The following is a 26092-nucleotide window of genomic DNA, read 5'->3' as shown; positions in this document are numbered from 1 at the left end:
AAGCGCAGTGAAATCATTTCAACATGCCGCCACAGGCGGAAACACCTCCTAGGTAACACATGAGCCAATCACCACACCCTACGCCTGCTTGTACCCACCCACTCTGTGCTCTATATAAACCATTGTATGTGAATGCTTCCATTAAAATCTCCTGATGATTGAGGGAACCCCTCATGAAACAGATCTGTAGAGATGAAGTAGTCTTGTGATTTTTTCCCACACCTACATATTGCGCTCTACCACGGTATCGAGCACTATTCTCCGGATAATCCAATCAAGATATATATATATATATATATATATATATATATATATATATATATATATGTCGTGGTGGTCTGTGCAGCCCTTTGAGACACTAGTGATTTAGGGCTATATAAGTAAACATTGATTGATATACATATATATATATATATATATATATATATATGTATATATATATATATATGTGTATATATATATATATATATATATATGTGTATATATATATATATATATATATATATACATATACTGTATATATATATATATATATATATATATATATATATATATATATATATATATATATATATATATATATATATATATATATATATATATATAGGCTCGGGATCTTTCTGTGTGGAGTTTGCATGTTCTCCCCGTGAATGCGTGGGTTCCCTCCGGGTACTCCGGCTTCCTCCCACTTCCAGACATGCACCTGGGGATAGGTTGATTGCCAACACTAAATTGGCCCTAGTGTGTGAATGTGAGTGTGAATGTTGTCTGTCTATCTGTGTTGGCCCTACGATGAGGTGGCGACTTGTCCAGGGTGTACCCTGCCTTCCGCCCGATTGTAGCTGAGATAGGCACCAGCGCCCCCCGCGACCCCGAAAGGGAATAAGCGGTAGAAAATGGATGGATGGATGGATATATGTATATATATATATATATATGTATATATATGTATATATATATATGTATATATATAAATATATATATATGTATATATATATATGTATATATATATATATATATGTATATATATGTATGTATATATATATATATATATATATATACATATATATATATATATATATATATATATATATATATATATATATATATATATATATATATATATATATATATATATATATATATATATATATATTAGGCGTGTAACGGTACGTGTATTTGTATTGAACCGTTTTGGTACGGGGCTTTCGGTCCGGTTTAGAGGTGTATCGAACGAGTTTGTAAGCTAAAGTCTTAACAAGCTGCTCTGCTTTCTGCCTCTGTCTGAGCACCCAGATTTGTCTCACCCACACGACCATCTGATTGGTTACATACAAAGCCAATCACCAGTGCATTTTCAGAGTGATGTAACAGCCAATCAGCAGTGCGTAGTCAGAGTGATGTAACAGCCAATCAGCAGTGCGTATTCAGAGCGCATGTAGTCAATGCTTCAGCGTAGAGCGGATATGTGTTTAGCATGTGAGCAGCGGACAGCGTACTCTCCCCAAATTATAAAAATCACCTCCCAGTCACAACTACTACTAGCATCACTATGAGCCCGTTGACCTTCTAAAAAGTTAAACTGCTCACTCGCAGTTCTGGCTTGAGGTGAAGGCCAATTAGCTTTTAACATAACGTTAACTCATTTTGCTAAGTGTGTGCATGGGTGAGTGTGCGTGTGTTAGGGGCAGCCTGTATGTCTGTTATTTCAAATTAACTCCATGGTGTGCAGGGATGAATAGTCTCTCCTATTGCTATTGTACTATTTTTTCAGCTATAGTTACATTAATAATTTAGCAGCCTAGTTTGAATGGCAGGGTCCCTGCTATCACATGTTGACAAAAATAAAACATTTACATAATAAAAGTCAACTGCAGGCTTCCCAAATGCTTTAATAAATTAAGCATGATGAGTTGATTTAAAACTGTTTAATGTTGCACTTTTTATATGTAGTAGAAATGTTTTGCCATTTTAATTAATCAAAGCAACAACTTGAGGCTGTTTAATGTGGATTAACGTGGGTAGAATTATTATAGTGTTCCCAATGTTAAAAGGATAAAGCCATTGTTTACAAATTTGGTAAATAAAAAACCAAAAAATGGATATTTTGTTGTTTTCTTACTGTACCGAAAATGAACCAAGCCATGACCTCTAAACCGAAGTACGTACGGAACGAAATGTGTGTGTACCGTTACACCCTATATATACATATATATATATATATATATATATATATATATATATATATATACATATATATAAAATTAGCCAAAGAAAATACCCCAATATGTAGATAGTATTTAGATTTATCTCATTTTTTGAAACTGTAGTCCTTACTAATGTATTTGGGCTGCTGAAACCAATTATACCTTTGTTATTCCTCATATATCCACTGGAGGGCAGCAGAAGAGACCTTTTCTTTGAATAACACCACTAGCAAAGAAAATGTTCTATATATATATATATATATATATATATATATATATATATATATATATATATATATATATATATATATATATATATATATATATACACACATACATATATATATATATATATATATATATATATATATTAGGGCTGGGCAACGATTACAAATTTTAATTGAAGTTAATCGCACTATTTCTCCGATTAATCGCGATTAACTGCATTGTATACGCAAAGCCCAATAATGAATTCAAAAGTAGTGTGTAGTGCACCTTTATTGGAATATTCTCCCACATGAACAAAAGCGCCAAAACATTTGTTGTGCAAACACAATTTAAATCAGTCCTTGTTAAACAGAAGCAGTTAAATAGCATATTTTATGAAAATCAACTCAAAAAATGTAAATACAAACATTTATGCTTATTGCCACTGCCAGGGTATTTAAGTTATCCTGTTTGTTATGGAAAATAATCTACATACAAATCTCTGAACCACAATCATAACATCTGAACAGGCAATTTCTGAGGTAACAGCAGAAACATTTTTTTTTATCAGGGTCTTATGTTTAAAAAACCTATATTATAGGTAGTGGGCTGTTTTAGGGAATTTTTGAACAAATTATCCGTAGTAGCAATATTAATAATGTTGTGTTTATTCTGCGTAGTGCACTTAAAATAATAATGACCATATCTAGGAATTGATATGATGGGAATTTTCCGATTGTTTGCTTGGTGCTTTGATAAACTGAACGCATATACATGGTACTATTTGTGATGTTATGAGCCAGGGAAAAAAAGAACTACCCTACCCAGCATGCAACAGGAGTGACGAGCATGCGCGGTAGCCCGGTATAGGTTGTGTGTCGCCATGACTGCATCTTGTATGTTGTGATATGCACGCTCTGAAAGCAAACGTTAAGAACTCAGCCAACACTCCTCGTCTGCATTATTCAGAAATAGACAGACAACACATATACTCCGCTGCTTCACAGGCCGCTGGATGTAGCCGGCAAAGTATTCCCATGCTAGCTAGCCGGTTTAGCAAGCACGCGTCATTCAGTCCAAAACGGCCCGATCTATCCACATCCAGAATTTTCTGGCGGTCGTAAGTGATCACGGAGTGACCACGCTGTAAGCCAGCCATGAAATTTGCAGAATTGTCCGGTACTTTTGCTAAATGTTCCATCTTTACCAAGAGCCCCTCGAAGTCGAAGCACGTCCGGGCGTCGCCATCTTGCTAAGAAAAAGCGTTAACAAAATAAAAGCATGTAAACAACATACGCAAATGTGCGATAAAATAATTGTCGGCGTTAATAGATTGATGAGTTAACGCGTAATTAACGCATTAATTTTCCCACCCCTAATATATATATATATATATATATACACATATATGTGCTTCGCGGTGGAAAAGGGGTTAGTGCGTCTGCCTCACAATACGAAAGTCCTGAGTAGTCTGGGGTTCAATCCCGGGCTCTAGATTTTTCTGTGTGGAGTTTGCATGTCCTCCCCGTGAATGCGTGAGTTCCCTCCGGGTACTCCGGCTTCCTCCCACTTCCAAAGACATGCACCTGGGGATAGGTTGAACGGCAACACTAAATTGGCCCTAGTGTGTGAATGTGAGTGTGAATGTTGTCCGTCTATCTGTGTTGGCCCTGTGATGAGGTGGCAATTTGTCCAGGGTGTGTGTATATATATATATATATATATATATATATATATATATATATATATATATATATATATATATATATATATATATATATATATATATATATATATTAATATATATGTATATATATATATATATATATATATATATATATATATATATATATATATATATATTAGATTAGATTAGATAGTACTTTATTCATTCCGTCAGGAGAGTTCCTTCAGGAAAATTACAATTTTCAGCACAATCCCATTCAAGATCAGACAAACATTACAGGGAGACAGAACAGGATCGCTGACGGGTCTGCCGGCTTGCAGCGCCCCTTACAAAAAAAGATGAGATACAGGTAAACAAGGGGGCGTGGGGAAAAATAGAAGATTAAAATGAAATAAATAAAAAAATCGGTCTTAGCCTGGGCCTTGGAGAGGGGGTGCAGACTGAGGCCAAGGGGGAAAAAAACAAAAAAAACCAACAACTCATAGCCATAGTACACATCCCTCTTCCATGTGTGTAAGAGGGAAACATCAAACATTAAAGAACACAGAGGACATTAAAGACATTAAAGCAGCAGATACAAGCAGACACTTCTACATACAGCTATGAATAAAAAGTAAAAGAAACATATCCACTGTGGTGGCCTCTGCGTTGTTCCACGCCATCGTCTGCTGGGGAGGAGGGAGCATGGCCAGAGACAGGAGCAGACCCAACAAAGAAACCAAGACAGCTGACTCCAATCTCGGCCAGTGTCCAGTCCGCATGGATGAGCGAGGATACGTCCAAGGTGACTGAGGTGTCCGACACCTGCTCACCCAGCCAAGACACCGCGAAGCCTCTCCGTCCCAGCGCTCAGTGCTAGCTCCGCAGCCCTGTCCCCTCATCCGCATCTCCTCCAGTCCCTCCAAACGGACTCCGGTGTGGCAGAGACCCAGCAGCTGGTCTCCATGGCCAAAAGGCTCCCGGGAGGCAGATCCAGAAGTCCACAAAAAAAAAAAAGCACCACAGAGGTCACAAAAGTGGCACCCCTTGTCACACAGTCCCAAAGGGTCCTGGACCAAAAGGCAAAAACATATAATAACACATGAAAACAAGAGGGAAACACAAAAGGATGACACAAGAGCACAGAGCTCCTGCCTATAGCAGCCACTACAGCAGCGCCATCTTGGGAAAAAAATATATACATATGCATACATATATGGATATATACATACATACATACATATATGTATATATTCATATATACATATACATACAGACATATATATACATTCACACATATATAGATATATACATAAATATACATACATATACAAATATACATATACTGTACATACATTCATACATACGTCCATATATTTATATATGCACATATATATATACACACATATATATATTTATATACTGTATATATATATATATACATATATATATATATATATATATATATATATATATATATATATATATATATATATATATATATATATATATATATATTTATATATATCTGTGATGAGGGAGTGACTTGTCCAGGGTGTACTCACTGGTGACGGTGGCAGAGAAGAGGACTGATGACAAACTAGTGAGCATCCTGGATGATGCCAGTCACCTTCTGCATAGCGTTATCAGTAGCCAGAGGAGCCTGTTCAGTGCTAGACTGCTTCATCCCAAGTGCAGGACTAATAGACTCAAGAACTCCTTTGTCACACACGCCATTAGACTGTACAACTCCTCTCTGGGACGGGGGGCGGGGGGTACTAGGATGACAGGGGATGCAAAACCATAACAGTGCAATATGTTTTCATAACATGGTCACTACTGCCTACTTTGTCTTGTTATATTCTTATTTTACTGTTATGTTGTTATTCCCATTGTTGCTTTTTATTTTTTTATTCTTATTGTAATATTTCTCTATTTAGTTTCCTTTTAAACCCCCATTATTTAATTTTTCCTTTTTTTAAATTGAACTCAACTCTGTACACTGGTGCTGGAATTTTAATTTTCCTGAAGGAACTCTCCTGAAGGAATCAATAAAGTACTACCTATCTATCTATCTATCTATCTATCTATCTATCTATCTATCTATCTATCTACCCCGCCTACCGCCCAAATGCATAGGATCCAGAGACCCAAACCCCCAAACTCCATGTCAGAAAAGCAACACATTTAGCTGAACTGCACCAATTTTGTGGTCAGGAATTGAAGCAGAAGCTTGTGGATGGCTACCAAAAGCGCCTTATTGCAGTGAAACCTGCCAAGGGACATGTAAGAAAATATTAACTTTGCTGTATGTATACTTTTGACCCAGCAGATTTGCTCACATTTTTAGTAGACCCATAATAAATTCCTAAAAGAAACAATCTTAATGAATGTTTTTTTGTGACCAACAAGTATGTGCTCCAATCACTACATCACAAAAAAAAGAGAGAATATTGGAAACTCAAGACAGCAATGACATTATATTCTTTACAAGTATATGTACACTTTTGACCGCGACTGTCCACGTATACATTGTGACAATGTTGCCGACACATGACCTGCTGCATGTTTCCTCACTTCATTAACTGTCAGTCACAGCATACTTTTAGTGTGAGACAAATGAGTCTTCAGCATTGTCCACACCTGTCTCCATCTCATAACAGCAGTGCGCTCTTCAACACAAACCCAGACTGGGAAATTTTACCCAAGTTTATCATTAAACTATTTACAGTTACATTCCTAAAACATAGACATGTATACATACACACATATGCACACGCATATACTGTATATATATATATATATATATATATATATATATATATATATATATATATATATATATATATATATATATATACAGATCTATACACATTCATGTATACACACATACATTCCGTATATATAAGTAAATAAAAGACAAGAACCTTCACCTTTCTCCTGATGGGTGGTGGTTAGGACCTGGCATGGCAACTCAGCAAGTACAACCCATGTAGCATTTACAAATAGATAGCCCCTGGCCCCCGGCCAAATTCTTTAAAGCCAGTGGGGTTTGGGGCCCCCTGGTGCCGCCTATAAAAGGCTGCTTTCCTGGCAGGAAGTGACATTTACACAGTTAGGTAAGTTCCCAGCACATTCCCACTTGCAATCACCTTAATCCCTCTGCCTGCCATATATATATATAATGTGTGTTTTTAATCAGCCGTAATAACACACCGCAGTGGCAGCATCCAGTCAGCCACTAAATACAACAACCTGGACAACATAGAGGCAAAAAAGTTTGGCAAGGCCACAAAATATTCAAATTGTAGTTCCTGTTTTCATTGAATTGTTTTTCTGTCTGGAACATAACTCGCCTAAAATTAATTCAAATTTACAACATAAAAGTGCAGGAAAATCTTCATCTTATCACTTGGGATTATGCATTACAAAAGCAGTGAAGTTGTCACATTGTGTAAATGGTAAATGAAAATAGAATACAATGAATTGCAAATCCTTTTCAACTTATATTCAATTGAATGGACTGCAAAGACAAGATATTTCAACTTAGTTATTGTTTGCGAATATTAGCTCATTTGGAATTTGATGCCTGCAACATGTTTAAAAAAAGCTTGCACTAGTGGCAAAAAAGAGTGAGAAAGTTGAGGAATGCTCATCAAATACTTATTTGGAACATCCCACAGGTGAACAGACTAATTGGGAACAGGTGGGTGCCATGATTGGGTATAAAAGCAGCTTCCATTAAATGCTCAGTCATTTACAACATAGGCGGTGCAACGGTCACCACTTTGTCAACAAATGCCTGAGCAAATTGTTTAAGGGCGACATTACTCAAACAGCAATTGCAAGGAATTTAGGGATTTCTCCATCTTCCAGGCCTCCGTCAGTCGTAACGACTATGGATACTGCGCCAGTCCAGAGGTCAAGTTTAAACTCAGCGACCACGCCCGCACTGGCTGATGAGTCCGATGTGGGAGAGGCAAACACGGCCGCATTTATTGCAGATGTAGCTGGAAGGCGCAACTGCAGGAGTGCTTGTCTTCCGCTTGGTTCTTTTTTCATTGGCTCTGGCATGGATCTTTTTTTCCTCGCCAGTCTTCAGCTGTTTGTGAAGGACACTGCGCCATTTGCTGCGGTCAGCCGCTACATCTTCCCAATGTTCAGTGTTTTCATGTCCCGCTTGCAGATATCTTTGAAGCGCAGTTTCGGCCGGCCAACAGATCTCTTGCCAGAGGCAAGTACGCCATACAGGATGTCCTTTGGGATACGTCCATCCTCCATACGGCACACGTGGCCGAGCCAACGCAGCCTGCGTTGTCTGAGCAGCGTGAACATGGTAGGAAGACCAGCGCGTTGGAGGACTTGGGCATTCGTCACCTTGTCACTCCAATGGATGCCGAGGATGCGCGAAGGCAGCGCATGTGGAAGGTCTTCAGTTTGCGTTCCTGTTTGGAGTATGTTGTCCATGTTTCGCTGCCGTACAGAAGAGTGCTGACAATGCAGGCGTTGTACACTGCCATCTTGGTAGGAGTTGTTAGCTTCCGGTTCTCCCAGACGCGGGTTGTGAGGCGCCCTAGGGTTGTGGCAGCTTTGCCGATATGTTTGTTGATCTCCCCATCAAGGGACAGATTGTCACTGATGGTGGATCCCAGGTAAGTAAATTGGTGTACTATTTCGAGTTGGTGCTTATCGATTGTGATGGCTGGTGGAGTGTCCACTTCCTGACTCAGCACATTGGTCTTGTTTAGGCTGATTGAAAGCCCAAAGTCTTTGCAGGCCTGGGAGAATCTGTCCATAAGGCACTGGAGTTCTTATTCAGTGTGCAAAATGACGGCGGCATCATCAGCAAAGAGCATATGGTTGTCTCACGGACTTTGGTCCTTGCTTTAAGACGGGCAAGGTTGAAAAGTCGGCCGTCAGATCTTGTACGTAGATATACCCCTTCTGTTGCAGTCCCAAAAGCATGTTTGATGAGCAGGGCAAAGAAGATACCGAAAAGGGTAGGAGCAAGGACGCAACCTTGCTTGACTCCGCTCTTAATGTGAAATGGGTTGGATAGGCTACCCTCATACTGGATGGTTGCCTTCATGTCGTCATGGAAAGATCTAATGAGACTATGGAGATTTGGAGGGCATCCAATCTTGGGTAGGATGCTGAAGAGCCCTTCTCTGCTAACCATGTCGAAGGCCTTGGTCAAGTCAATGAAGGATATGTACAGGGGCTTCTGTTGTTCCCTGCATTTCTCCTGAAGTTGGCGTAGGGAGAATATTATGTCCACTGTAGAGCGCTTGGCGCGAAAGGCGCATTAAGATTCCGGGTAAACGCGCTCAGCAAGAGTCTGAAGGCGCACAATCACGACACGGGCATCGAGTTTTCCTACTATATTCAGGAAGGAGATGCCCCTGTAATTGTTACAGTCGCTCCTGTCGCCCTTATTTTTGTAAAGAGTGACAATCTTGGCATCTCTCATGTCCTGCGGCACGGCTCCCTCTTTCCAGCACTGGCAGAGAACATCATGCAAAGGCTGCAGGAGGGTGTCTTTACAGCACTTGATGAGATCTGGGGGGATTCCATCAGTACCAGGTGCTTTGCCAATCGCTAAGCTGTCGATCGCTTTGTGAAGTTCAGCAGGTGTTGGTTCAGCATCTAATTCCTCAATGATGGGCAGCTGTTCAATGGCATCAAGGGCTGAGGCGACTACAGTGTTCTCTCTGGAGGAGAGTTCTGAATAGTGCTCTACCCATCTGTCCAACTGCTTGACCTTGTTAGTGGTAACATCCCCGCTGGTGGTCTTTAGGAGGGCTGTTTTGCTCTGTATTGGGCCCAGAGCAGCCTTGATGCCCTCGTACATCCCTCTGATGTTACCTGAGGTAGCTGCAGACTGGATGGTTTCACTGAGTTGTTGCCAGTATTCATCATTGGCACAATGTCTTGCAGTCTGTTGCATTTTGCTTCTTGTAATTCTCAGTGCTTGCAGGGACTTCTCATTTGGGGAGCGTTTGTATTCAGTAAGGGCAGCACGCTTTGCTTCAATGACAGGGGTCATCTCGCTGGACTTGGCAACAAACCAGTCGTTGTTTTTGAAGATCTTCCTCCCAAATGTTGCAAGGGCTGTTTTCTGAATGGCCTCCCTGAGGTGGCCCCATTTCTCGGAGGCGGAGTAGTGCTGGTGTTCTTCAGACAGGATGTTGTTGAGGGACTTGGCACACTCTTCTACTTTCTCTGGAAGATGCATGCTGGTGGAATCAATGGGGAGCTTGCCTTTCTGTTTGGAGTTTTGAAACATTTTTGGTTGTAGCTTGATCTTGCAACAGACAAGTGAATTGTCGGTGTCGCAGTCTGCGCTGTTGTAACTACGAGTAACGAGCACAAACTTGAGGTTGGCTTTTTGGATCGGGATCATGTCTAGCTGATGCCAATGCTTTGAGCAGGGATGGCGCCATGTCACCTTGTGCTGTGGTTTCATCTGAAAGTAGGAGTTGGTCACGCAAAGGTTATGGTAGGAACAAAACTCCAGTAGCCGTTGCCCGTTCTCATTGACTTTGCCAGCTCCGAAGTATCCAAGACAGGAAGGCCATGAGTCATGGTTAGCTCCCACTCTCGCATTGAAATCACCGAGGATGATGAGATGTTCCTTCGGGGGGATGTTCTTAATGACGTCATTCAAGTTGGCATAAAATGTATCCTTAAGAGAGATTTGAAAATGGCGGCGCGCATGGACGCGACGTTTCAGGCTCTCCCCTTGGGTGCATTGTTTTTATTGTTTTTATATAGTTTATTACTAGCCCAGTCAGCAACTTGCTGGGCGAAGGTTATGTACAGCCGAAACGATTTGTTGGAGATTGGATTGCGGTCTGAGCAGACTATTTCGGTGGATTTTACAAGCCGACACAACATCCCAGAGGAGTTAGCACGTAGCCCTGGAGCTCCATGGCTACTGTGCCCGGCGAGGAGGAGGCGGAGGCGAAGACGCCGTGGCCGAAGGGGCGGCGTGTTAGCCAGACTAAAAATGAACCCAAACAGACCACCGATACCAAGTCTATTCCTGGCTAATGCGAGGTCGCTCGCTCCTCATGGTGAAGAGGACAAGATGGACGAGGTGAGGCTCCGTGTAGCACAAAACACTGTGATGGACAGCTGCGCCTTATTGTTTACGGAAACCTGGCTAACGTCCTCAATACCCGACGCTAGCATGGAGCTAACCGGTCACACAGCACACAGACAGGACAGAAACGCAGTGTCTTCCGGCAAGCGGCGTGGGAGTGGACTGCTAACCTACCTAAACAACAAGTGGACTTCTGATTCAAAGGTAGTTAACAGCCACTGTTCCCAAGTTCTGGAATATTTTACAGTTAAATGCCGACCCTTCCATCTAGCCAGGGAGCACTCTGCTGTCCTGATCACAAACGTGTATATAGCTCCCGATGCTAACGCTAGCACGGCGCTAGCTCTGTTGCACGATACAATCAGTGCACAACAGAACAAATATCCCGACGGCATCCACATCATAGCGGGGGACTTTAATCATGTCGACCTGAAAAAAGTGCTCCCCAAACTTCACCAGCATGTGAAGTGTGCTACGAGGGGAGCTAACACACTGGACAAAGTCTATTCCAACATAAAAAAAGGATATAGAGCCAAACAACTTCCCCAATTAGGCAAGTCTGACCACATATCCCTGCTCCTTTTGCCAGCTTACACACCAATAAGAAAAAGTGCTCCTATCACAACCAAAACGGTCAAAACATGGCCGGAGGGAGCCATGGAACAGCTGCAGGACTGCTTTGATACAACAGACTGGTCAGTTTTTGAAAACCCTGACTTGGAGCAGTACACAGAAGCAGTCCTGGGGTACATCAAACACTGCATAGACACTGTCACAGTGGACAAGCGCATCCGAGTCCACCCCAACAGGAAGCCCTGGATGACAAAAACAGTCCAGGGCTTACTCAAAGAGAGAGACAGTGCCTTCAAAGCGCAGGACCTGGCACTCTACAGTGCTGCCAGAGCCAATCTGAAGAGAGGCATCAGAGAGGCAAAAGCCGAACATAGGAGGAAAATGGAAGCCCACCTGCAGAGCAACAACACCAAGGAGGTATGGAAAGGAATAAAAGACATGACCAACTTCAGACCCAGTAACCCTTCGGCTGACGGCGACGCCTCTCGAGCGGGGGAGTTAAACAGCTTCTTCGCCCGATTTGAGAGAAAAACACCTGCAGCCGTCACAACAGTTCCACCCAACACCCACAGCAGCTGCACCCTTATACTGGAGGAGCATGAGGTGAGACGCACGCTGAAGGCAGTGAACCCGAGGAAGGCTACGGGCCCAGATGGAGTCCCGGGACAGGTACTAAGAGACTGTGCAGACCAGCTGGCCGGAGTATTTACGAAGATCTTCACCCAGTCCCTCTCCCAGGCCGTCATCCCATCATGCCTGAAGACTTCCACAATAATCCCGGTGCCGAAGAAGAACTCTGTCAGATGTCTGAATGACTACCGTCCAGTTGCACTTACACCTATAGCTATGAAGTGCTTCGAGAAGCTGGTATGGACCCATATCACCTCAGTCCTCCCTCCCGAGCTCGACCCACACCAGTTTGCCTACAGAGCCAACAGGTCCACAGAGGACGCCATCGCCACAGCCCTACACTCCTCCCTGGGTCACCTGGAGACGGGGGGAAGCTACGTGCGGCTGCTTTTTGTGGATTATAGCTCGGCATTTAACACCATTATTCCTGATAGACTGGTGTCCAAACTGTCAGACCTGGGTCTCTCGAACTCCATCTGCATGTGGATTAAGGACTTCTTATCCAACCGCCCCCAGAGGGTGCAGTTGGGTCGCCACATGTCATCAAGCCTGCACCTCAGTACCGGCTCTCCACAAGGCTGCGTGCTGAGCCCCCTTCTCTACTCCATCTACACATACGACTGCACACCTGCCCACTCCAGCAACTCCATCATCAAATTTGCGGATGACACCACCGTAGTGGGGCTCATCTCGGAGGGAGACGAGGCTGCATATCGGGATGAGGTGGAGAAGCTGTCGGATTGGTGCAAAGTCAACAACCTGGCCCTGAACACCTCCAAGACCAAGGAGCTGGTCATAGACTTCAGGAGGAAAAAAACGGACATCCTGCCCCTGATCATCAGTGGTGACTGTGTGGAGAGGGTCTCCGACTTCCGCTCCCTGGGAGTCCACCTGGCCAACGACCTATCCTGGAGCACCAACACCACGGCTACCATCAAGAAGGCACACCAGAGACTGCACTTCCTGAGAATACTCAGGAACAACCACCTCTCACAGGAACTGCTGGTGTCCTTCTACCGGTGCTCCATTGAGAGCATCCTGACCTACTGCATCTGCGTGTGGTTCAGCAGCTGCACGGCCGCAGAGAGAACGGCGCTCCAGAGAGTCATAAAGACCGCCCAGAAGTTAATCGGATGCCCCCTCCCCTCCCTGGCTGACCTGTACAGCTCCCGCTGTCTCAGGAAAGCACAGAGCATCCTGAAAGACCCATTCCACCCCGGGCACAGCCACCTGGAACTGCTACCCTCAGGCAGACGCTACAGGGTGCTAAAAGCGAGCACCAATAGACTAAAAAATAGCTTTTACCCAAGAGCCATAGTAGCACTAAACAGGCACTGAGTGTCCATATGTCCATCATGTCCTCATGTGTAATGTTTAAATGTTTTTCTATTTTTTTGGACTACAATGTGAAATAATGTTTTATGTATGTATACATAGATACATCTGTCATCTCTATCTTTTTTTTTTTTAATTTATTTTTTATTTATTTATTTATTTTATTTATTTTTTTAAATTTATACTACCATATTGTATATGCACCTTAGGAGGAGCTGCTCCAATTTCGTTGTTCTTTGAACCTGTTCATTGCAATAATGACAATAAAACTCTATTCTATTATTCTATTCTAACTTCTGCTGTAGACGTTAGAGTGGGGGCATATGCGCAGACTAGGGTCACTGGGACATCAGAGGTGTGGAGATGGAGTGTCATCAAGCGTTCGGATCCTTTGTCTCCTGGTTCAACCATCTTTAACAAGGTGTTCCTGACAGCGAATCCAACTCCATGCTCTCTGCGGTCTCCGGCACTCTTTCCTTGCCAGAAGAAGGTAAAGTCTTTCTCCTTGAGGGTTACCGAGTCGGCTAGGCGGGTGTCTTGCAATGCAGCTATGTCTACCTGGAGTCTCAGTAGCTCATTGTTAATGACAGCCGTTTTTCTTGCATCACTGATGTCTTGGAGATCATTTGAATGTCCGGGTGTCATAGTCCAGACATTCCAGCTTCCCAGTTTTAGGACTGGGCACCTGTTTTTCATACTTTGTTTCTTGCTTGGTGCAGGTCTTACAGTCTGCTTGTCGGTTTTACCTAATCCCCATGCACCCAATGAGGAAGGCACCTAATTGGCTGGGGGCTGCCCAGCTAAAGGCGGGCAGTAGCTGTCCAATGAAATTCAAGGATCTCTCCCACCGTCGGAAGCAACCCCTGGCGCTATGCTCTACGCCAATCGAGCATTGTATCTTATAACAGGTAGACTGTTGCTTCCCGTTTGTTGTTTCCACGCTATGACACGAGGCTGGAGTGACCTCTCCAGGGCGCAAGCCAGGGCAGAGTAGTATGGAGGACAAGCTGTTGCCCATGCAGCAGGACACCTTCTTCACACTGATGATGGATCCAAAGGAGCAGCAAGAGCTGGTACAATTTGGCACCAACAGTGTCGCAGGAGTTGCCAGTGCACCGCTGTAGCCAGCAGTGGACCACCTTAGGGACTCCGTCTCCTGATTTTTTCCTCAGGGTTTACTCCCGAAGCCTTTCCCAAGAAAGGTATGCCACAAGGCAGGGGCGGTTTTGGATTGGTGTTTACCTTCTCCTAGATGGGTCACCTTACTGGGCTAACGGGTCCCATCTACCCATGCGGCAGGTTGTACTGGGTTACATTTTACCAGTAGCAGGGATAAGACCTGACCTGACCACAATTTCTCCATCTACGCTCCATAATATCATCAAAAAGTTCAGAGAATTGGGAGAAATCACTGCACGCAAGCCATGATATTACGCACCTTGGATCCCTCAGGCGCTACTGCATCAAAAAGTGACATCAGTGTGTAAAGGATATCACCACATGGGCTCAGGAACACTTAGATAACCACTGTCAGTAACTACAGTTGGTTGCTACATCTGTAAGTGCACTAAAACTCTACTATACAAAGCCAAAGCCAATTATCAACAACACCGAGAAACGCTTTGCTGGGCCTTGAGCTCATCAAAGATGGACTGATGCCAAGTAGAAAAGTGTTCTGTGGTCTGGTGAGTCCACATTTCAAATTGTTTTAGGAAACTGCCATCCGGACTGTTCTAAAATGGTAAATGGGTTGTACTTGTATAGCACTTTTCTACCCTTTTTTTTTTTAAGGAGCCCAAAGCGCTTTGACAGTATTTCCACATTCGCCCATTAATACACACATTCACACACTGACGGGTCAAAGTGTAAAAGGCAGCATGTGTGATGGTATGGGGGTGTATTAGTGTCCAAGGCATGGGTAACTTAAATATCTGTGAATGCACCATTAATGCTGAAAGGTACAGACAGCTTTTGAAGCAACATATGTTGCTATCCAAGAATGGACGCCCCACTTATTTCAGCGAGACAATACCAAACCAAGTGTTACAACAGCGTGGCTTAATAGTAAAAAAGAGTGCGGGTACTAGACTGGCCTGCTTGTAGTCTAGACATTAAAAATGTGTGGTCCAATATGAAGGATAAAATATGAGAAGGGACACTGTTGAACAACTTAAGCTGTACATCAAGCAAGAATGGGAAATAATTCCACTTCAAAAATGTGTCTCCTCAGTTCCGAAACCTTTACTGAGTGTTGTTCAAAGGAAAGGCCATGTAACACACTGGTAAAAATGTCTTACATGCAAAAAAGAAAAAAGTTTTTCAGTCTGAAAATGAAATATCTTGTCTTTGCAGTCTAATCAAATGAATATAAGTTGAAAAGGATTTACAAATCATTGAGCTGCCACCTTATCGTGGTAGAGGAGTTTGTGTGTCCTAATGATCTTTGGAGCTATGATGTCCGGGGGCTGTATGCCCCCTGGTAGGGTCTCCCAAGACAAACAGGGATCAGACAAAGAGTAGCTCGAAGACCTTAATGAAGAAGTCAAATCAAGGACCCAGATGTCCCTTGCCCGGACGCGTGTCAATGGGGCCCCCATCTGGAGCCAGGCCCGCAAGTGGGGCACGATGGCGAGCGCCTAGTGGCCGGGCCTGTTCCCATGGGGCCCGGCCGGGCACAACCCAAAGTGGCAACGTGGGTCCCACCTCCAATGGGCTCACCACCCATAGCAGGGGCCATACAGGTTGGGTGCAATTTGAGCTGGGCGGCAGCCGAAGGCAGGGCACTTGGCGGTGCGATCCTTGGCTAAATAAGCTAGCTCTTGGGACATGGAACGTCACCTCGCTGGGGGGAAGCAGCCTTAGCTAGTGCGCGACGTGGAGAAGTTCTGGCTGGATAAAGTCGGACTCACTTCGACGCACAGCAAGTGCTCTGGAACTAGTTGTCTTGAGAGGGGCTGGGCTCTCTTCCACTCTGGCGTTACCGGCAGTGAGAGGCGACAAGCTGGTGTGGAAATCCTTGTTTCTCCCTGGCTCAAAGCCTGCACGTTGGAGTTCAACCCAGTGGACGAGAGGGTAGCCTCCCTCCGCGTTCCGGTGGGGGGACGGGTCCTGACTCTTGTTTGTGCTTACGCACCAAACAGCCGTTCAGAGTACCCATCCTTTTTGGATACACTCGAGGGAGTACTGGAAAGTGCTCCCCTGGGTGATTCCCTTGTTCTATTGGGGGACTTCCACGTTCATGTTGGCAACGACAGTGAAACCTGGAGAGGCGGGATTGGGAAGAATGGCCGCCCGGATCTGAACCCGAGTGGTGTTTTGTTATTGAACTTTTGTGCTAGTCACAGATTGTCCATAACAAACACCATGTTCAAACATAAGAGTATCCATATCTGACACCAGGACACCCTAGGCTGCAGTTCCATGATCGACTTTGTAGTTGTGTCATCGGATTTGCGGCCTCATGTTTTGGACACTTGGGTGAAGGGAGGGGCGGCGCTTTCTACCGATCACCACCTGGTGGTGAGTTGGCTGCAATGGTGGGGGAGGATGCTGGACAGACCTTGCAGGCCCAAACGCATTGTGAGCGTTTGCTGGGAACGCCGAGCAGAGTCTCCTGTCAGAGAGAGTTTCAATACCCATCTCCGGAAGAACTTTGAACATTTCACGAGGGAGGTGCGGGACATTGAGTCCAAGTGGACCATGTTCCGCACCTCTATTGTCGAGGGGGCTGATTGGCCAAAAGGTAGTTGGTGCCTATCGTGGCGATAATCCTAGAACCTGTTGGTGGACACCAGTGGTGAGGGATTCCGTCAAGCTGAAGAAAGAGTCCTATCGGGTTCTTTTGGCTCATAGTGGACAGGCACCGACAAGCCAAGTGCTGTGCGGCTTCAGCGGTCGCGGAGGCAAAAACTCAGACATGGGAGGCGTGCGGGGAAGCCATGGAAAACAACTTCCGGACGTCTTCGAAGCGATTCTGGATCACCATCCGCCGCCTCAGGAAGGGGAAGCAGTGTCAACACCGTGTATGGTGAGGAGGGTGTTCTGCTGACTTCGACTGTGGATGTTGTGGGTCGGTGGTGGGAAAACTTCAAAGACCTTCTCAATCCCACAACACGTTTTTCTATGAGGAAGCGGTGCCTGGGGAATCTGTGGTGGGCTCTCTTATTTCTGGGGATGAGGTTGCTGAGGTAGTTAAAAAACTCCTCGGTGGATAAGATCAGACTGGAGTTCCTTAAGGCTCTGGATGCTGTGGGGCTGTCTTGGTTGACAAGACTCTGCAGCATTGCGTGAAAACCGGGGGTGGTGCCTCTGGATTGGCAGACCGGGGTAGTGGTTCCTCTCTTTAAGAAGGGGAACCGGAAGGTGTGTTCCCACTATCTTGGGTTTACACTCCTCAGCCTTCCCGGTAGGGTCTATTCAGGTGTACTGGAGGGGAGGCTACGACGGATAGTCAAACCTCAGATTCATATCAAACTTGTGGTTTTTGTCCTGGTCGTGGAACTGTTGACCAGCTCTGTACTCTCGGCAGGCTCCTTGAGGGTGAATGGGAGTTTGCCCAACCAGTCTACATGTGCTTTGTGGACTTGGAGAAGGCATTTGACCGTGTCCCTCGGAAAGTCCTGTGGGAAGTGGTCAGAGAGTATGGGGTATCGGACTGTCTGATTGTGGTGGTCCGCTCCCTGTATGATCAATGTCAGAGCTTGGTCCGCATTGTCGGCAGTAAATTGGACACGTTTCCAGTGAGGGTTGGACTCCGCCAAGGCTGGATTTTGTCACTGATTCTGTTCATAACTTTAATGGACAGAATATCTAGGTGCAATCAAGGCGTTGAGGGGATCCCGTTTGGTGGCTGCAGGATTAGGTCTCTGCTTTTTGCAGATGATGTGATTCTGATGGCTTCATTCGGCCAGGGTCTTCTGCTCTGACTGGATCGGTTTGCAGCCGAGTGTGAAGCGACTGGGATGAGAATCAGCACCTCCAAGTCCGAGTCCATGGTTCTCGTCCGGTAAAGGGTGGAGTGCCGTCTCCAAGTTTTGGAGGAGACCCTGCCCAACTGGAGGATTTCAAGTACATCGGGGTCTTGTTCACAAGTGAGGGAAGAGTGGATCGTAAAATCGACATGCGGGTCGGTGCAGCGTCTTCGGTAATGCAGACGCTGTATAGATCCGTTGTGGTGATGAAGAAGCTGAGCCGTAAGGTAAAGCTTTCAATTCACCGGTCGATCTACGTTCCCATCCTCACCTATGGTCATGAGCTCTGAGTTATGACCAAAAGGACAAGATCACAGGTACAAGTGGCCAAAATGAGTTTCCTCCGCTGGGTGGCAGGGCTCTCACTTAGAGATAGGGTGAGAAGCTCTGCCATTCAAGAGGAGCTCAAAGTAAAGCCGCTGCTCCTCCATATTGAGAGGAGCCAGATGAGGTGGTTCGGGCATCTGGTCAGGATGCCACACGAAAGCCTCCCTAGGGGGGTGTTTCAGGCACGTTCGACCGGTAGGAGGCCACGGGGAAGACCCAGGACACGTTGGGAAGACTATGTCTCCCGGCTGGCCTGGGAACGCCTCGGGATTCCCCAGGAAGAGCTGGACGAAGTGGCTGGGAAGAGGAGAGTCAGGGCTTCCTTGCTTAGGCTGCTGCCTCCGCGACCCGACCTCAGGATAAGTGGAAGAAAATGAATGGATGGATAGATTCTCTTTTTGTTTACCATTTACACAGTGTGACAACTTCACTGCTTTTGGCTTTTATTTGGTTGCACTACAGCAGGACATTTTTGGCAGTTCTCATCACGTCATGGGTGTAATAAAGGTGTTGATGTAGCGGCTTTACTTCAGATACAGTTAGGAGTTGTTTGTTCAACTTCTTAACAACGGTGAGTCTGCCATAGGATGGGAGGTGGAGCATCTGGTGTCTGGTGCAACAACCTGCAACTAAATGCCCAGAAACTCGTGGATATGATGGTGGACTTCAGGAAAACCACAGCCCCGCCGTAAATGTTCCCTTAAAGGTGTGCGCCTGTGCAATTGTGCACTGCTCACACGTGCTCTGTGCACGGCAAATCTAACCAACGCACAAAATCTAATAAAAAAATAAGCCCATAACAATGTTCAATGTACCTGACGACCACAACAGAGAAAACAGTTTTCACAATTAATGTAACGTCTGTCTGAAAGCTGTGTGTCGGTTTTAAAAGTGCTCCCCCTCTGGTCAACATATGTAATAACAAGTGTATGTAAGAAATTGTAATGCGCCCCCCTTGCCCAAAATTATATATATATATATATATATATATATATATATATATATATATATATATATATATCCTTCCATCCATTTCTACCGCTTATTCCCTTTGGGGTCCTCTGGTGCCTATCTCAGCTACAATCGGGCGCAAGGCGGCGTACACCCTGGACAAGTCGCTACCTCATCGCAGGGCCAACACAGATAGACAGACAACATTCACACTCACATTCACACACTCGGGACCATTTAGTGTTGCCAACCAACCTATCCCCAGGCGCATGTCTTTGGAGGTGGGAGGAAGCTGGAGTACCCGGAAGGAACCCACGCAGTCACGGGGAGGACATGCAAACTCAACTCCACACAGAAAGATCCCGAGCCCGGGATTGAACCCAGGACTACTCAGGACCTTTGTATTGTGAGGCAGACGCACTAACCCCTCTTCCATTGTGCTGCCCTATATATATATATATATATATATATATATATATATATATATATATATATATATATATATATATATATATATAGATAGATAGATAGATAGATAGATAGATAGATAGATATATATATATATATATATATATACATATATTGGCAACACTAAATTTGCCCTAGTGTTTGAATGTGAGTGTGAATGTTGTCTGTCTATCTGTGTTGGCCCTGCGATGAGGTGGCGACTTGTCCAGGGTGTACCCTGCCTTCCGCCCGATTGTAGCTGAGATAGGCGCCAGCGCCCCCCGCGACCCCGAAAGGGAATAAGCGGTAGATAATGGATGGAATGGATGGATACATATATATGAGGTAGCGACTTGTCCAGGGTGTACGCCGCCTTCCGTCCGATTGTAGCTGAGATAAGTACCAGCGCCCCCCGTGACCCCAAAGGGAATAAGCGGTAGAAAATGGTTGGCTGGATGGATGTATATAAACAATGACAAACAGCTTACCTTTGTATATTTGCATATATTATAAATGTATCTCTGAAGGGTGGTCCTAAAGAGGCAGGCATTTTGCGCAGGTCTCAAGAAAGTAAGAAATACATGAATGTGTGTGTGTGTGTGTGTGTGTGTGTGTGTGCGTGTTTGTGTGCGTGCGTGTGTGCGTGCGTGTGTGTGTGTTTGTGTGTGTGTGTGTGTGTTCGTGTGTGAATATTAAAATGTGCCAAGGGAGGCGGGACAAAGGGAGGGTGAGAGATAAATATTCGTCTTTCTCTTCCCTCCATCACTTTCAGTGCGTGTGTGTTTGTGCAGAGGTAAGATGACTGACATGATGGTTTGTAAACAACTTCACCTTTTCTATTTAGGTCATGACATCAGCAGCATTGTGTTTAGCACCTGTATGACTGTTAGCATATTTGTTGAACTAGCCATAAAGTTTGAATCGCTTCTTAGAGTTTAGCTTGATGTTGGCGACTGTCAGATAGTCATTCTTGCAGGTTGTGATCATTTGAACACAAGTTAGCATGTTAGTCTCATGTTTGTGAAGTTAGCATGTTATTCTCATGTTTGTGAAGTTAGCATGTGTGTCTTATATTTGTGAAGTTAGCATGTTAGTCTCATGTTTGTGAAGTTGGCATGTTAGTCTCATGTCTGTGAAGTTAGCATGTTAGTCTTATATTTGTGAAGTTAGCATGTTTGTGAAGTTAGCATGTTAGTCTCATGTTTGTGAAGTTAGCATGTTAGTCTCATGTTTGTGAAGTTAGCATGTGTGTCTTATATTTGTGAAGTTAGCATTTTAGTCTCATGTTTGTGAAGTTAGCATGTGTGTCTTATATTTGTGAAGTTAGCATGATTGTGAAGTTAGCATGTTAGTCTCATGTTTGTGAAGTTAGCATGTTCGTCTCATGTTTGTGTAATGGTTGTGAAGTAAGCATTGTTAGTCTCATGTTTGTGAAGTCAGCGTGTGTCTTATATTTGTGAAGTTAGCATGTTTGTGAAGTTAGTATGTTACTCTCATGTTTGCGAAGTTAGCATGTTCGTCTCATGTTTGTGTAATGATTGTGAAGTAAGCATTGTTAGTCTTATGTTTGTGAAGTTAGCATGTTCGTTTCATGTTTGTGAAGTTAGCATGTTAGTCTCATGTTTGTGAAGTTAGCATGTGTGTCTTATATTTGTGAAGTTAGCATGTTTGTAAAGTTAGCATGTAAGTCTCATGTTTGGGAAGTTAGCATGTGTGTCTTATATGTGTGAAATTAGCATGTTTGTAAAGATAGCATGTTAGTCTCATGTTTGTGAAGGTAGCATGTGTGTCTTGTACTTGTGATGTTAGCATGTTTGTAAGTTGGCATGTTAGTCTGATGTTTTTAAAGTTAGCATGTTAGTCTCATGTTTGTGAAGTTAGCATGTGTGTGAAGTTAGTATGTTACTCTCATGTTTGCGAAGTTAGCATGTCCGTCTCATGTTTGTGTAATGATTGTGAAGTAAGCATTGTTAGTCTTATGTTTGTGAAGTTAGCATGTTCGTTTCATGTTTGTGAAGTTAGCATGTTCGTTTCATGTTTGTGAAGTTAGCATGTTTGTAAAGTTAGCATGTAAGTCTCATGTTTGTGAAGTTAGCATGTGTGTCTTATATGTGTGGAGTTAGCATGTTTGTAAAGTTAGCATGTTAGTCTCATGTTTGTGAAGTTAGCATGTGTGTCTTGTACTTGTGAAGTTAGCATGTTTGTAAGTTGGCATGTTAGTCTCATGTTTGTGAAGTTAGCATGGTGTCTTATATTTGTGAAGTTAGCATGTTTGTTAAGTTAGCATGTTAGTCTCATGTTTGTGAAGTTAGCATGTGTGTCTTATATTTGTGAAGTTAGCATGTTAGTCTCATGTTTGTGGAGTTAGCATGTGTGTCTTATATTTGTGAAGTTAGCATGTTTGTGAAGTTAGCATGTTAGTCTCATGTTTGTGAAGTTAGCATGTTCTTCTCATGTTTGTGAATTTAGCATGTTTGTGTCATGTTTGTGAAGTTAGCACATTTGAAAACCTTTCTTTTTAGTAAAGCTTTTAGTTAAGGCACCTTTTAATGATCATTTTAATCCACTTTGTATCCTTTTTATGATGTTGTTGTTTTCATGGAATTGTTGTTTTACTTCACCTATATTTTGTACAGCGCTTAGTGATTTTATCTGTGAAAAGTGATTTTTAAATAACATTGACTGTTGGAGCCTATTTATATTATATATTTATTAGATGTTTGGACAATCTAATCCAAAAATTCCACTGATGATGTTGATTAATTATTGGATGTTTTAGATGGATGGATGATTGATTGATTGTGTTCAGCTGCTCACGCTCCTCCTGGTGAGCCACTTCCTCCTCCTATAATTAAGAAAACAGGACAGCTGGGCCCTGCCTTTGTCTGTCTGTCATACTGAAGGAGTGAGGAGTGAAATAGTTTGTTTACCACTAAATAAGTTTATTTTTTATTATATAGAAAGTCTAACAAGGTGAATATTTTTTGTTTGTAAAAATAAATTAACATTTTGAATCTAGAAATATCTCTGCGAGTGCTTATTCAAAAATTTAGTGCGTCATAAAACCTCCTCCTCAAGGCTCTACAATCTTTTCTTTTATTTTTTCGAAACTTGTTGGAACGACAGAGTAGCCGTTACATTGACTTACTGTCTGGGTAGCAGTATGTCAATAGTACCAAGTCAATGTAAACATTGATTTATGCACACATTTTTTCCATAATTTTTTATAGAAAATGTATTTTTGAAATGAATTTGATCAACAATAAATGAGAAATACAAAACAAAAACATTGGAAATCTCTGGACTGAGTTTGTAAAACATGAATTTCTATAAAAAGACTGTGGTGACTTATCTATAACATAAACATAACTTACATATATGACATTATATATATATATATACATATATATATATATATATATATATATATATATATATATATATAAAGGAGAATATTTATGCATGGATGTGTGTATATATATATGTATATATATATATATATATATATATATATATACACATCCATGCATAAATATTCTCCTCCTGGGACCAGCAGACAGTTGTCAATGTTCTGGAATGTTCCAACTAAAATGGAAAGTGTACCAAGACCCTCTGGGAGTCCACAAGTCCAAAGCTAAAAGGTGTTTATTTTTGTCTTTCAGGGTCACTTAGACAGCCAACATGCCGGAGAAAGTGTAAGTTTGTGGCCAGTCATCACTTCTGTTCCAGCCTCATTAGCAACTTGTACTACTTTATTATTATTTTTAATTATTATTTTGCCTTTTTCTGTCTCATGTGTCCTACAGGCCTGAGGTAAGACACTTTTCATCATATTTAAAATAAAAGCCCTTTATTCTTATATATATATATATATATATATATATATATATATATATATATATATATATATATATATATATATATATATATATATATACAGTATATATATATGTATATATATATATACACACACATTCAAATACATATATACATATATGTATTTATGTATGTATATATGTATGTATGTATGAATATGTGTAAGTGTATACGGTATACATACATATATATATATATATATATATATATATATATATATATATATATATATATATATATATATATATATATACAGGGGCGCCAAAAAGGGGGGATAAAAAAGACGGATTCTAGGGGCCCATGATGGAGGGGGGCCCAGAGAGGCCCCTAATGATGATGAAATTATATGAAATGATGTGTTGGGGGCCCTGTAAAGATTCTTTTCATGGGTCCCAAAATCCCTAGCGGTGCCCCTGTATATATACACACAGATATATATATATATATATCCATCCATCCATCCATCATCTTCCGCTTATCCGAGGTCGGGTCGCGGGGGCAACAGCCTAAGCAGGGAAACCCAGACTTCCCTCTCCCCAGCCACTTCGTCTAGCTCTTCCCGGGGGATCCCGAGGCGTTCCCAGGCCAGCCGGGAGACATAGTCTTCCCAACGTGTCCTGGGTCTTCCCCGTGGCCTCCTACCGGTTGGACGTGCCCTAAACACCTCCCTAGGGAGGCGTTCGGGTGGCATCCTGACCAGATGCCCGAACCACCTCATCTGGCTCCTCTCGATGTGGAGGAGCAGCGGCTTTACTTTGAGTTCCTCCCGGATGGCAGAGCTTCTCACCCTATCTCTAAGGGAGAGCCCCGCCACCCGGCGGAGGAAACTCATTTCGGCCGCTTGTACCCGTGATCTTATCCTTTCGGTCATGACCCAAAGCTCATGACCATAGGTGAGGATGGGAACGTAGATCGACCGGTAAATTGAGAGCTTTGCCTTCCGGCTCAGCTCCTTCTTCACCACAACGGATCGGTACAACGTCCGCATTACTGAAGACGCCGCACCGATCCGCCTGTCGATCTCACGATCCATTCTTCCCTCACTCGTGAACAAGACTCCTAGGTACTTGAACTCCTCCACTTGGGGCAGGGTCTCCTCCCCAACCCGGAGATGGCACTCCACCCTTTTCCGGGCGAGAACCATGGACTCGGACTTGGAGGTGCTGATTCTCATTCCGGTCGCTTCACACTCGGCTGCGAACCGATCCAGCGAGAGCTGAAGATCCCGGTCAGATGAAGCCATCAGGACCACATCATCTGCAAAAAGCAGAGACCTAATCCTGCGGTTACCAAACCGGAACCCCTCAACGCCTTGACTGCGCCTAGAAATTCTGTCCATAAAAGTTATGAACAGAATCGGTGACAAAGGACAGCCTTGGCGGAGTCCAACCCTCACTGGAAATGTGTTCGACTTACTGCCGGCAATGCGAACCAAGCTCTGGCACTGATCGTACAGGGAACGGACCGCCACAATAAGACAGTCCGATACCCCATACTCTCTGAGCACTCCCCACAGGACTTCCCGAGGGACACGGTCGAATGCCTTCTCCAAGTCCACAAAGCACATGTAGACTGGTTGGGCAAACTCCCATGCACCCTCAAGAACCCTGCCGAGAGTATAGAGCTGGTCCACAGTTCCACGACCAGGACGAAAACCACACTGTTCCTCCTGAATCCGAGGTTCGACTATCCGACGTAGCCTCCTCTCCAGTACACCTGAATAAACCTTACCGGGAAGGCTGAGGAGTGTGATCCCACGATAGTTGGAACACACCCTCCGGTCCCCCTTCTTAAAGAG

General features: G+C 43.5%; 1 protein-coding gene across 2 annotated transcripts in view; it reads left to right on the top strand.

Moving 5' to 3' along the window:
* Positions 1-26092, top strand: part of LOC133541725 (troponin I, slow skeletal muscle-like) — a 47582-nt gene that overhangs the window by 9387 nt on the left and 12103 nt on the right. Inside the window, exons 1-2 of one of the 2 annotated variants that reach the window (XM_061885295.1) lie at positions 21101-21211; positions 24081-24113. In XM_061885295.1, coding sequence (XP_061741279.1) covers positions 21116-21211; positions 24081-24113 — 129 coding nt within the window. In that variant the 5' untranslated portion in view covers positions 21101-21115. Of the gene's footprint in view, positions 1-21100; positions 21212-24080; positions 24114-26092 lie in introns of those variants that run through there. The other variant, XM_061885288.1, reaches the window with a different exon arrangement.

Source organism: Nerophis ophidion, linkage group LG02, assembly GCF_033978795.1.
Source record: "Nerophis ophidion isolate RoL-2023_Sa linkage group LG02, RoL_Noph_v1.0, whole genome shotgun sequence".
Classification (NCBI taxonomy): Eukaryota; Metazoa; Chordata; class Actinopteri; order Syngnathiformes; family Syngnathidae; genus Nerophis; species Nerophis ophidion.
The sequence above is the reverse complement of the archived record's forward strand: the minus strand, read 5'-3'. Positions and strand labels throughout refer to the sequence as shown.